Source organism: Cnephaeus nilssonii (assembly GCF_951640355.1).
Source record: "Cnephaeus nilssonii genome assembly, chromosome: 6".
Taxonomy (NCBI): Eukaryota; Metazoa; Chordata; class Mammalia; order Chiroptera; family Vespertilionidae; genus Cnephaeus; species Cnephaeus nilssonii.
This window is the reverse complement of record NC_137077.1, coordinates 14,417,109-14,431,893: the sequence shown is the minus strand read 5'-3', so window position 1 is coordinate 14,431,893 and position 14,785 is coordinate 14,417,109. Positions and strand designations below refer to the sequence as shown.

The window sequence follows — 14,785 nt, the reverse complement described above, 5'->3', positions numbered from 1 at the left end:
GACAACTAAAATAACTAAATCTACATTCTCTTCTTTTCAAGAAGCATTAACAGGTAAAGTTGGCAACCCAAGCATTTTTTTCCAGCTATTTAAGCAGCTGAAACTGAACTTCTCTGAATTCAGCTCTCAGAGACAGAGGGAATATCTACATCCTCTCTCCTACCCCCCTCATTGGAGTTGACTGATGATTAATCCAAGCTAAGAACCTGGAGTGCAAACTAGAAAATGCAAAATAAACTTCATTTCCAGGTTCTCTCTCTTCATGGGAAAGCCTCAAAGAGTTTTTTTTTTTTTTCGTTTTGTTTTTCTGAGCTTTCCCCCACTTTCAGGATGCTCCTAGTATCCTTGAAACTGTACCTGCAGGTCATGATCTGTTACTTAATTGTCCAACTATGGCCACATCTGTATGATCCTGATAGAATTGTCTAATTATACAATAGCAAGACATTTAGAAATATCAGGCCAGACTTGGTTGTCTCACCCTTCCCAGTTGACTTGCAAACTGACCCATCCAACTCTTTTGTTATATGTGTATAGCCTCATAGTCAGTGACCTGCAAAAATACTAAGAATACTGCACTTTACTATATTTCTCACCATTATTTATTTGTTAGGGTCAGGCAGGATGGGAAAAGAAAGGAACCATGGCTTCTAACGAAGATAGAATAACACCCTACCTGAAAAGTGTTAGTTTCTAGGAATTAGAAAATGTTCCTTTATCCCATCATGGAAGAAACATCCATGTAAGAATGGGAACCTGTCACTCTCTACTGATGACTGCAGGGAGATGGATGGAAAGAGTGGTGTTACATTTATCCAGGTTGACTAGACCAAGTCAAGCTTCCGCGATGATGAGAACGACAAACCCAGGTAAGTCTACCTCCGAAGAACCTGGCCCTGAAATGATCCTTTTCCTCCTTTCCGCTCATTAGAATGGTCTCTTGGAGAATCACCTGCCACAGAGGATCAAGACAAGCAGAACGCCAATTCTCAGCCATCCATCCTGTTCGTGGAAAAGCCTCAAACAGGAACAGTGAAAGTTGGTGAGTGCCAAGCATAAATCCCGCTTAAAAAAAAAAAATGCAGGTGAAATTCACATAACAAAAAATCAACCATTGTAAAGTTGGCTATTAGTACACTCAATGTACGACCACTACCTCTATCTAGTTCCAAAACTTTTCGTCATCCCAAACAGAAACCTTGTACCACCATTAAGCAGTTACTCCCGATTCTCCCTCCCCTCAGCCTCTGGCAACCACTAATCTGCTTTGTCTCAATAAATTTTGTTATTCTGGATATTTCATATAAATGGAATCATACAATATGTGACCTTTAGTGTCTGGGTCTATCCATGATGTAGCAAAAATCCTTTCCTTTTTATGGCTGAACTAGAGGCCGGGTGCACAAAATTCATGCACGGGAGGGGGGTCCCTCAGCCCAGCCTGCACCCTGTCCAATCCAGGACCTCTTGGGGGAGTCCGACTGCCTCTCACAATCCAGGATCACTGACTCCTAACTGCTCACCTGCCTGATCGCCCCTAACCCCTCTGCCTGCCTGATTGTCCCTAACCACCTCTGCCTGCCTGATCGCCCCTAACTGCTTCCCTGTTGGACTAATTGCCCCTAACTGCTCCCCTATTGGCCTGATAGCCCCTAACCGCCTCTGCCTCGCCCCGCACCCGGGACCCAGGATTCCCTCCTCTGGCTGGTCGCAGGCACCCGGTACCTGGGCTTCCCTCCCTCTGGCTGGCCGCAGGCACCCAGAACTTGGGCCAGCTTCACCCGGGCCGGCCGCAGCCGCAGGTGCCCAGGACCGTGGGGCAGGCGGCTTGTCCCTCCTCCAGGCCACAGGTGCAGATGCAGCCGCTGGTGCCTAGGACCATGGGGTGGGCAGCTTGTCCCTCTCCTGGGCCACAGCCCCAGCCCCTGGCGCCCGGGACTGTGGGGACCATGGGGCATGTGGATTGTCCCTCTCCCAAGCTGCAGGCTCAGGTGCAGCCGCTGGCACCCGGGACCATGGGGTGTGCGGCTTGTCCCTCTCCTGGGCCGCTTTTGCAGGTGCAGCCGCTGGCTCCCAGGACCAGGGGGCAGGCGGCTTGTTCCTCTCCCAGGCCGCAGCCTGGCTGGTCCCCATTCCTCTCTTGCAAGCTCATTTGTGCCTGGCTGGTCCCCATTCCTCTCTCCCCAGTATAGAGTGTCTGAGCCATTACGGTGTGATGGCATGAGGGCATGATGGCCATTTGCAAATTAGCTCTTTATTATATAGGATAGTATCCCATTGTATTTCATATTAAATCCTTAAAAGGGTGAGTTATCATTTCCGTACACTTTAGTATGTAGGAGTTGAGTGCCTGGAGCCTGGAGCCAGGTGGGATACAAATAGGTTTCTTCATTTGTCAAGTGGGGATGATACTACCTGTGAAGTACTTTGAACAATGCTTGGTGTATCTTAAATCTCTGAGCCAGTGTTTGCTGTCATTACAACACGCCTCATTCTGTAAGATGATTACAACACTATCAGAATGTATAGTATCTCAGAGGAAGCTAGTTAAGCAGATGGTTCGACTTTGAGATACTCATTCAAAAATACTGATTGCACACCTGTTAAAACACTGTTCTGAACACTAAGTATAACATGTGAGCACTCAGAACTTGCAGTTTTAACGGGAGGAGCAGACAACAACAGATTAAACCAACAGATAATCACAAAAACTAAGTACCATGAAGGAAATAAACAGGGTGGTGAGTTAGAGAACAACTTGGGGTCCAGGAATTTTTAACTAAGTAAATTTTTATAAGAAATATACTGGGATCAGAACTAGTCTTTGACACTTACTAAATAGTATGCATATGAGCCTATAGAGCCGCACTGGCTGGGCCAAATGACAATTTTTAAACCAGTCTGAATCACTTGTGCTTTTTCTAGGTGAAAATATCACCTTTATAGCCAAGGTCAAGGCTGAAGATCTTCTTAGAAAACCCACTGTCAAATGGTTTAAAGGGAAATGGATGGACCTGGCCAGCAAAGCTGGGAAGCACCTCCAGCTGAAGGAGAACTTCGAAAGGCACACTCGGGTAAGGCCCTGAACTCCTGGCATAGGGGCCTGGCTAGCTCATTCCTTCAGGGTGGGTAATAGGTCATTTTTATGTTCAGCTTTGAGAGATTTCAGTCCCACAAAATTCTCTGGAGTTAGTGTTCCTAGCGTCTACCCTTAGCATGCTTGCCATGCTGTGCCCAGGGGCTGCGGAGCATAGGACCCCTCCTCTGTTGAGAACATCGTCGTAGAATCCACAGATACAGATGTGTCTTTAAGACAGTGCTAAAGGGTTGGGGAAAAAACTGAAATGTGATGGCATCTTTCTGCCAGGTAGGACTGACATGTGTGGATGCATTTCATTGCAGATATACACATTCGAGATGCAGATCATCAAGGCCAAAGAGAACTATGCAGGAAATTACAGATGTGAGGTCAGCTATAAGGATAAGTTTGACAGCTGTTCATTCGATCTTGAAGTGCGCGGTAAGAGAGCCTTCTTATCTGGATAAATGTGATTTATTTTTTTTTTTTTGATGGGGCATGAGGGGATGGAGGAGAAGGCCATTTAATACAACGATATTTTGAAAATAAAGTTTTCTTTAAAACAGTGTGCATTTTTGGTTGTGATGGTTTCAGCAAGCCTGCTGAATTATATAGTTATGAGGTAATTTATAAGGGAAAGTTGGGGATATTATTGCTGAGTATCTCTTGTTCATGCTATCTATATCCCTTCAATCTCCCAAATAAGGGCTGATGCTGTACTGAATGTACATGTTTCATTGGGTCCATTTATTCCCACTCAGGTTTGGGGATAAGTTAATATGGCATAAGGATGTAAGGATACCCTGGCGGAAGGGAGGATTTCTCTTATAAGGAGAGAGATGAGATATGGAAGTTCTTCATTTATATGTTCTGTGTACCGCCCAGAGCTGATTTAATAGGGATAAATGTAAAGGTGTACAGGTAGTTTGGGGGTGGGAACCACTTCTCTGAGTACACAAAGGGAAAGTTGACTTGGCAGTTAAGTTTATCATCATAAACTTAAGATGATTCCAAAGTGTGATGTCACTGCAAAAGACAAAGCTGGCATAATTTAAAACTAGGCCATTAGACATGGCATAGAATCTAGGTTTAGAAAATGACACCCCACTCTGCAGCATGCTAGCTGATCCGCATCGGGAGTAATGTCTTGAGCCCTGGGCGCTATACTCCACCAGCATCCCTTCTGGAGGAGGGTAGCCAGGGGGATGGAGAATCCAGAAATCATTCTCTATTCAGTGTGGATGGAGGAGGTCCTGCATATACGATTCATTGTAAATAGAGGAAGGAACATCACACAGAAGGACAAGGCCATTTTCCATGTCCTTGAGAAGTGTTTAGGCAGATTAGAATCAAAAGGTGGAAATTAGGAGACGGTGAATTTTGTCTTAACATTAGAGTGAGCTCTGTCATTAAAGCTTTGTAGACACAACAGAAGGTTGTCAAGCAGAGGCTGCGGTAACATTGGTTCTGGGTGAGGGAGGAAAAGTTATGCTATCTCGGCAGCATTCCAGGAGCAGCCATGCCCCCTTCACCTGGCATACCTTCCTTCTGAAGAATCCCCACAGCCTGGAAAGGGACTGAACACAAAACTGCCTTCTTAATGGTGTTTATTTTATTGTTTTTCTTTCCTTTCAAAGAATCTACCGGGAGTACTCCAAACATTGACATCAGATCTGCTTTCAAGAGAAGGTAACTTCAAAAGGGGACTCAACATAGCTTTTGTACAACATGAAAGTGGAGGATTTTAAAAATGCACTTTCTCTTCCTCCACCCTCTATAATTTCAAATGAGAACTTTTTTTTTTCACTATCGTTAAACATACCATATATTCAAAAGTTAGCGTTCTAGAAAAGCCATGGGCTTAAGGCCAAATCGAGTATATACTGATCATGCTTTTTTTAAAAAAAATCCTCAACCGAGGACACATTTATCAATTTTAGAGAGAGAAGAGAGAGAAACATCGATGTGAAAGAGAAACATCGATTGGTTGCCTCTCATATGCATCCTATCCAGGGACTGAACCCGCAACCTAGGTAATGTGCCAGGACTGGGAATCCAGCCCGCGACCCTTCAATGTATGGGGTCAACACTCCAAACAACTGAGCCACACAGGCCAGAGCTTATGGGTTATTCTTAAGAATATTCTTGTTAGTAGTGAAGCTCCCATTTTGGCAGGTTTCACAGTTGTCTTATAAAAACATACTTTCAATCTATTCATATGTGCCTTCTTCCTTAATTGCATTATTTCCCACCAAATGGCCAAAAAAGATAAATATATAAAGATATACATCTTATGTAGAACCAGTTAAGTAATGTCAGAAAACATATCGCTTTTCATCTAGAAATCACTTATGGAGCTATTAAATCACAGAAAACCACAATTAAGTAGCTACTTACTAAAGTTGACACTATTTAAATATTGGATTATCCTAAATAAAAGACCACTGAGTCTGCTGGAATAAAAACCACTGTAAAAAAAGTTAAAATACAAATACCTACTTGATTTATTTCCCAACTGGCAAGGCTGAAAAATCAGGGGTCAAGAAAGAAAAATGAAAAAAAAAAATTTCTAATCTATTACAAGTGTAACTAGCCCTTTCCTGCTATTATTTTACTTTCAGTACTTGATATTTCCATAATATAAATTCCTTAATGAGAGCAAATGTTTTTGTTCTTCATACAACTAAAGGTACATACGGTTTTATTTAACAAGGAAAGTCATCCCAAACTATTATAAAACAATGAGTTAGTCTGCTGATAAAAGGCATATTTTCCTCCTAAATTATAAACAAATGAAAATTTTAATTACTTTAAAAGATATTTAATATTACATGATCAGTCAATTGGCATTTTTAAAAAAGTTATAACTTTCAAATCCTGTTCGTTTCCTTCCACCTTGCCAGGTCCAGCAAATGCAGAGGTCTGACACTCTGCTCATACCATGTACAATTGGTATATTTTACCAAATTTTGTGCTTTAAAGGAATAGAGATGTGTTTATTTCAAAATACACAAAATTCTCCAAATACACACAATTAAAGAACTTTTGAAAACACATTTTTGGACTTCAATTCATATGACTTATATGTTATACACAGTTTTTAAACCTGCAGACTCCCCTTAGGAATCATAGCTAACATTTGTAAAGAGCAGGAAACAAAATCTTTATTAAAAAATTAAACATGCAAGCCAGTATGTAGTGCCATTTAAGTGTAAGCTCCATAGCTTCTATTTAGAGTTTATAAGAAATCAAAGATGGCTGCATGCCTAATTTAAGATGCATTTCTCTATAGAAAAGCACTTTTAAAAAGTCCCTGTAGAAGGCTCATCAACATTTCAAAGGCAAATTTTTGAAAAATTCATTTTAAAAGAAAATGAAAAGCTTATACTTATTTCCCTTTAAAACAGAAAGGAATGCAACTTTTATTTTTACTTTTTGTTAATACTCACCTGAGGATACTTTTCCATTGATTTTTAGAGAAAGTGGAAGAGAGAGGGAAAGATAGAGAGAAACATCGATGTGATAGAACATTGGTTGCCTCCTGCACACACCAGACCAGGGCCGGGGCTGGGGAGGAGCCTGCAACCAAGGTACAGAATGGAATCCGAGACCCTTTGGTCCTCAGGCTGATGCTCTATGCATTGAGCCAAACTGGCTAGGGCAGGAATGTATCTTTTAAAAAGCTTTGCACTAGCTCCATTCTTACGTTATGTCGGTATCACATTATCTGATTCATCTATTGATGGACACAAAGAGGTTACCTTTGAATATAAGCTTTGCACTTATATATATTTGACACTGGTACACTTCGTCCTCCAAGCCAATCTCTGTTTGACACGAGTGACAGAGATCAGCAAAAGTCCTTTGCTTTTTACACGGGTATGTTTCCAGATCCCCCAACTTGCAAAAACAAAGTACTTTGTGTTGTTTGGCTTCATTGCATTTGTGTTACTCCATTTTAACACAAATCTGAGCCGTTTTATATATGCAATCTACAAAACTGTGTCTCTTCATGTTTACTTTTCCACAAGTTACATACTCCACAAAGTTTTCAATGTCACTTGTGTGAAAAGGAATAGTTTGTGTTGATTTAGTCCCAGGACTTGTGTGCTGGTACAAAATTGCATATACATTATATGTAGAGTGTTTGGGGGAAACTGTTGTGTATGTGTCTCAGCACTAAACCCAGATTTGCTTTTCTTTCGTTAATGACAGTGGAGAAGGTCAAGAGGATGCAGGGGAACTTGACTTTAGTGGTCTCCTGAAACGTAGGTGAGAACCAAGTGATGGAGTGAGGAGCTGTGGCCTGGAAATTTTTAGATACCCACTCAGAGAAGTCAAGTTTAAAGTAGATGTGTTTCAAAGAATTTCTTACTTCTTAAAACGTGTTTTGCTTCTAGAACATAACAGAGTCAACTAAGAAAGAGACAGAGAAACAACTGCATACTAATCTGATCAAGGTTTTAGCACACTAATCTGTTTAAGGTTCTAGCTGGTGCTGTTATATTTTCTTCTTAAATGTTTTATGAGTCTTTGCATATTCTCTTAGTTGGGGATGAAGAGACTGAAAACTGAGACAGAAGACTTAAATACCTAAAAACCTCTAATTTCTCTCATTTCAACCATGATTCCCTATGATGCTGGGATAAAGCTTCCATTCTCCTGCCTTTGATATTTGACTGAAAAATCAAATCAATTTCACAATTTTGGTAGAAGTCTATGTATACACACACACACACACACACACACACATATAATATACACATATTATATATATAAAATACATATATATTTTGAAGGCACACCTACTTTAATATAGCATTTATTATTTACTGTATTTCATCAAATCTAAGACACCATCCATTTTAAGATATACCTGTATTTTATAAATCACTGAGCAATAAAAAATTGCTCCAAATAGTTTAGTATGACATACTTTTGATTATAAGATACATCTTTCTTTCAGAGTTGTTTAAATGTCAAAAAATGTTCATTTAAAAAGAGACAAAATATGGTAGTAAAATAGAAATAAATATTTAGCATTATCACATCCTGTTAACGTTGTTCTCTTTTACAATAAAATTTGTACAACTTCATTATGGACATATAGCATATAATCATTTTATATTTCTGTCTATACAGTTGCATATATAATCATATCATATGCAATATTATATTTGTTATATATAAAGTTAAACATATCCAGATATTTAGTGCAGAAACAACAAGAAGAAATTGATATTTGCTGGGATTGTGTTTATCTAGTAAATTTGTAAGTTAACAGTAAAATTACAACTCTAAATTGATGATATATAATATTGATATCAGTTTTCATTGAACTTTTTAGGTTCACTTTTTATTCCTTTTAGTGCTTGCTATGGTTATTAAAGGAACACAAGTACAAATATGCTTGACAACAAATGATAAAAAAAAAATAACTGGGATATCTCAGTTTAGTTTGATGCCTTTATTTAAGTTCCAATGAATGAAAAATTCACCCCAGCTCTAAACATTTAGGATGAGAACAGAAATATTAAAATGTGCAATTTATTAATTACCAATTTATTAATTAGCTATTCAATATACATTGGCAGTATCAAATCATCTTTCCTCCTTTGGACACTTCAAATTGATGCTTCAATTTGTAACACAAATTGACACTTTATGAAGACAAGAAAGGTTTTTCCCCTGCAAACATTTACTCAACAAGCAAAATACTGTTTTCTTTGTATAGATATAATGCTACAGGTGATGTGAGGAAAAGAAATCTAGTGTCTTCCAGTGCCTGGCACACAGAAAGGGAAGAATACATATTTGTGGGAGGGAAAGAATAGTGGTAAAAACATGGGACTTGAGTTTCAACTCTACCACTTACTGATTACATGACTTCAGTCAAATTATATGTCCTCTCTGAGACTTGGTTTCCATATATGTAAATGTGGTGAATAAAAACTACTTAATAGAATTATTGTGAGAATTAAATGTAAAAGGCATGGCTCACAGTAGGTGTTGAATATTCATTTCCACCAAAAATGTGACATTTTCCCTTGAAGAGTTTATATTTGTAAACAAAATATATTCATATCAATCAGCCAATCAAAACATGATACAGTAGATTATTAATTGTCACACTCTGGGTAAAAAGATAAAAGAACAGACTAGTTCTACCCATTTGCAGAGTAAAAGAAATCATCTAATTAATGGTGAAAATGACTAAGGAAAAAAATTACTAGAAAAAATGGGCAGCCAACATGTCTCATTTTCTTTACATCCCCTAATTATGATTTTGACTCATAAATAGATTGTTGTTAACATAAGACAATATTCATTTAATATACTATACTAATCCATCAATATAACTTTACAAATCATTGTGTTTTTCTACTAACTTGTGAATTGCATATGTTTTCATTGTGGTAATGACACGTAGTTACCATTTCTACTCCAAGAGTCTGCGGCAAAACTGCTATCTGAATATATATCATTATAACCAACATCTCCATACAACAAAAGATATTCCTGCCCTGAGTAAATCTTTTAGGTAGCATCTTGTTATGGGTTTTAACCTATATAAATACTTGAAAGTTTTATTCTACATAAAATTTCTATAACTGCTTTGTACTTCTCTAGAATCATCAAGTTATAGAAATTTTGATGTAGATTAAAGTACTGTGAATGTTATATAGGTTGATCCCAGTGCTTGGAAAGGAATCAGGAGTGCCTATAGAAATTTGAATTTTTCTCCCTACTATAAATTAATGCAGCCATGCAGGTAGGGCCATCTGCAGCCACATATGTTAAGAAAAGATATGTTCTGGATGAGTTAAGGAACTGCTACAGATGGGACTCTTAATCTCACAATCCAGTACAAAATGAGGAATACTTCAATCTTGCAATTTGGGATTCAGTTAAGTGATAGAGAGAAAAGGAAGGAATAGACATGAGGTCATCGGTGTTTGCACACAAAATTTGATAAAATTAAGAATGTGGCAGAGTGAGGTATATTTTGGTGTTTTAATGGAAAAAGATGGTGAGGATTGGTTTTATGAATCTGCCAACAAAACTTAAGAAATCACACAGAAAACGATCTTTAATACTGGCTTCCATCATATCAATATTCACCTCATGGATCTAGGCATGCCTCAGTGTTTCACTTGGGCCTCTTTTTAGCTATTTCAACCTGGTTTGCTATTTTAAATCCTTTCGCCAGTGTCAGGAGGATACTTGAAATGTATATGTATCTAATTCTTCTTGGCTGAAATACAAATTTAACCCAATGTATCATGGCACAATTTTATAGTTTGGGGACTATATTGAGGCTGGAATGTGACAAAAACAGAGCATTAATAAAGTGGATTGAAGGAATACCCACACAGAATATATACATATGTACATATGCATTTGAATTGCAATTCTTCCAGACTTCCTACAAAATATTTAAAAGACATATTTGAAATTTAGACTGCTTTCAGGCAGTAGATTTAGTAGATCTGGCAAATTATTACTAATATTCCAACATCAGTACAATTTCCCAAACATTTCAATGTCCCCAGGTTAATAGAGGGTGTTGTTATTTCAGTGAGATGAACATAATAATACTTGTGTTTTTAAGAGGCACGCTTTTTCTAGTAGTGTTTTCTAGTCCTTTCCACAAAGGTTACTGATGGACCAGTGACCCTCACTCCCTTCCACTTTCTAGATTAGCCTCAGCATCCTCTGCCTCTCGGCAAAGTGACTTACATGGCAATGGAAATTAGATATTCAGAAGTCATCCTTGCCTAACATCACCCTAAACTCTATGTTAATATTTGTATTCTCCTCCCGTTCCCATAATTGCAATCCAGCATTTCCCCAAGACACTGAAACAAGTGTGATTCATGTGACAATGCAAACATATGTAATCCATCATTTGCTAACATATAGCATGAATCTGTTTTCACATTGATGTTTAAGATGTGTTGACCAGTTTTCCTGGAAAATCATATCCAAACCAGCATTATTCACAGTAAGTAGTCACTGTAACATTTCCTAATTAATCTGATAAAAAAATCAATTAAATGTCAGCAAAATCAGGATGATTTAGCCAATGAAGGAAATCCATTGAAATTATATTTTGCATTTACCCTAAAGATCTTTTCCTAAAGAGTGTTTATTCCTGAGTTTTTGTTTCATTTTTTTGTTTGTTTGTTTTAAAACGAGGGCAGACAAGTATACTTTAAATCAAACATTCTTTAGTTGTATATGTTCTTTACATGTTCTATATGTTCTATAGTCAGTAATCAAAGTTTTTAGTCATAATTTTGACAATTACATTAAGAAGTTACTATCCCCTTGTTCATGTAACCCTTAACCATTTGCTGTAAAGTTTAACATTTATATCTTCATAACTCATACCAAGCCTGTCCTAAAAATTTCAAGACAGTACTTTAAAATGAAATAATAATTGGCCTCGTTCTTCTTCCCCTGACAATTTAGAAAACAATTCTTTTCAAAATCATATGTATCCACAAAAATCAGACAAAAAAACCAACCAACCAAAAATAAAATAAAACGTGGCAATTTCAAATATTTTTTGCATTAAAAAATAGCAAAAAATGATTAATATGGTAAGAAACACGCTATTTGCAAAATCCAAAGGTGTGTGTGCTATATGTGTACTGTCTTCATATATAGATAGATAGGTAGGGTGTGTACACCAATAAAGGTAGAGAGCCTTTTCCCCCTCATAAACCAATATTTAAAACTTCTAGTTCTTAATCTACTTTTTTCAATAACCATATCCTGGATGAACACTGGTCTTAAATTCCTCAAATCTCACCTTCTAGACTTTTCAAGTTGAAAAAAAATCAGTAAAAATGCCTTCAGGCTATTTTCTGATAGCCTCCAGTCCTCCCCCAGGCCCCCACCTTCGACCCCCGGCCCATGGGCTTTGCACTAGGAAAACGAGTGTTCCTAATAAGTGCACCTATCTGATCTTTAACTTCAAGCAAAGCCCTAGACTTTCTTCTCAGCTTAAGTGCTCAGACGCTAAACAGCTTTCTTACACTGAACCGAGAAATCCTTCCCGGTCCTTAAGGGCCAGTGAGCAGCTGCTAAACTAAGCCGTGGTTCTCCCCGGTTAGGGAGGTGAAGCAGCAGCAGGACGAAGAACCCGAGATAGACGTGTGGGAGCTGCTGAAAAATGCGAACCCCAACGAGTACGAGAAGATCGCCTTCCAGTACGGCATCACCGACCTGCGCGGGATGCTCAAGCGGCTCAAGCGCATGCGCAGGGTGGAGAAGAAGAGCGCAGGTGAGCCCGCTGGGGGGGCGTGGCCGCCGGGGAACCCCTGCCCGAGAGCCTTCCTCTCTCCCCCTGGGTTTGGGGGGGACTGGATGGGGTGGGCTTGGCAGGAGTTAACGCTTCTCTTGATTACCTTTGGCTCCAGGTGGACTAGTTCACTGCCCCGCACAGCACTGACTTACGTAGGTAGTTGACAAGCTACTGAAGGTGTAAGGTTAACAGAAGAATTACATTAAAATACTGCCACGTACTGCATATAATAGAATATTAAATATTCCCAATGTGTCACTGATAATTTCTCAGCGGCCCCTCTCTCCAGCCTCCACATCTCCCTCCCTCTCTAGTCCTTCACTCTCGTTTAGGCAGAGTAGATTCGATGTCTCTTTGTTTTACCATCATGTTCTTGTCAATTCACTTCTCACAGCCAGTAAGGTTATCAGCCTGTTTTGTGAAATAGCTATGCTGCTCCCTGGTGACCTAAAGTGGATGCAGTTCCTCTGGTTTTTAAATACCCTTTAAAAAAATACTGTAAGACGTTGACATTTAAACTAAAAAAAAGAAATACGTTTTAAATTGATCATTAGCTCTTCATAGTTTCCTATACTTGGTCACCGTCAGTTATGGTTTATGACACAGCAGGCTTAACATATCAATCTAATTCTTGTTTATTGTTTGTTCATGTTCAAAGAGAATTTAAAGAATCTCACCACCTCCTTTTAAAAATCTGCCCTTTATTTCTCCCTGTAAATTGGCTGAGAAATGGCCCCACAGAAATATGGAAGTGGTTTGTTTCTGTTTTGTTTACTAACTCGGCCATTCTCAGACTTCACTCTCTCGGACCCCTGAAGTTTTATCTCTGAGAGGTGTCTGACACACCGGCCTTTCTTATACTTGTCACTTAGCTCTGAATTGATGTCTCGAGGTATGTGATAGATAACTTTTTTAAAGCTAATATGTATTTTATCTTGCTAAAATATGAGGACGTGAGCTTGTTTGAGAAGTAGTATAATAAAGTTGGAATGATGGAAATGCAAGCATGACAACTTCTTGAGGCATTCCACACTTAAAGGTATTTCACAAACTGTTAAAATGAGAAGTATTATCTTTAAAATCGTAAAACATATGGACTTTTAAAAAGGTTAACTACCTTTGTTTAGGACCTTTCAAAGGCAATATTTTAAAGAACCACTATGTTCTATGTTATTTAAATTTTTTGAAACCCTGTAAGAGGAGTTTTTAATGTGCCAGTATTTGGACAGGTATCCATAGTACAAAAATATCTGATAAGCCTATTTCAATTAGTCAAAGGCATTCAATTTAATCTTATGAGTCATTGAATTTATCTCACAAATTCTAGATTTTAAAAAAACTATCTGTGACATAGAAGACATACTAAGGTAACACCAATAATCCTGACAGTAATTATTAGTATACTAGGCGGATAAGCATATTCTTTAAATTCAATTTCATTTGGGTGCTTTATATTATACAACCCCTGAAGGATTAGGACAATCATTTTTAAAGCCTCTTCAGTAATTCCTTTCTTACGTTTCTTCCAAAAACATGTGGATTCTCTTTAAACTTTATAAACTATTTTATTGTATGTAAATCAGCCCAGAATTCTAAAATATAAAGGATAATTTGTAAGATTTCTAATTTTTTTCTTCTCTGAGTCTTGATTTTTCATTTTGTTTTGGGTTCTCATACATATATTGACTATTTAAATTCATAGCATACGTGTATGCATATTAACATAGTTTTGCTTCTTCTCTCTACTAGCTTTTGCAAAAATTCTTGATCCCGCATATCAGGTTGATAAAGGAGGCAGGGTAAGGTTTGTTGTGGAATTGGCAGATCCAAAGTTGGAGGTGAAATGGTATAAAAATGGTCAAGAAATTCGACCCAGTACAAAGTAAGTGAACTTTACAAATAATCAGTGATAACTATATCAATCAAACAGTAGTTTGACTTAATTTTCTATGAATAACAGCACTTTTTATTTAACCTTTACAAAGCAAGAGTATATAGAGGGAGAGTAAAAACTTTTCATGTATTTTGGAACCATTAAAATTATAGTGCTGTATGAATTAAACCTTGTTTTAGATTTAATTCTATATAAGCTATTTCAGATGACTCCCAATTATCGTTTTTATCACTACAAGTTATATGTGATTATATCAGGGCATTACCAAACTTCTCTCAATTTTTTTAAAATAAAAGCTTGAAAAATTTTGAAATACATATTTGATATACCAGCTGGGAGTCCCAATTTATAATTATATAACTTTTGTTTTCCCAGAGTAGCATCTAAAGCCTGTGTTTTATTATTGCTTGGCCCTCTCCCAAATGAAGGAGACAGACTAATCCCTGATGTCTGATGGTATCACTGGTCTATTATGACACTGATTTACAGCGATCCTTGT

The 14,785-nt window shown here is 37.9% G+C and overlaps 1 protein-coding gene across 1 annotated transcript in view; it reads left to right on the top strand.

Moving 5' to 3' along the window:
- MYBPC1 (myosin binding protein C1) overlaps window positions 1-14,785 on the top strand; it is a gene marked incomplete at both ends in the record, with an annotated part of 88,070 nt that overhangs the window by 33,558 nt on the left and 39,727 nt on the right. Inside the window, 7 exons of the mRNA XM_079775502.1 lie at window positions 932-1,042; window positions 2,926-3,074; window positions 3,403-3,520; window positions 4,717-4,768; window positions 7,295-7,351; window positions 12,202-12,371; window positions 14,142-14,274. Coding sequence (XP_079631628.1) covers window positions 932-1,042; window positions 2,926-3,074; window positions 3,403-3,520; window positions 4,717-4,768; window positions 7,295-7,351; window positions 12,202-12,371; window positions 14,142-14,274 — 790 coding nt within the window. The remainder of the gene's footprint in view (window positions 1-931; window positions 1,043-2,925; window positions 3,075-3,402; window positions 3,521-4,716; window positions 4,769-7,294; window positions 7,352-12,201; window positions 12,372-14,141; window positions 14,275-14,785) is intronic.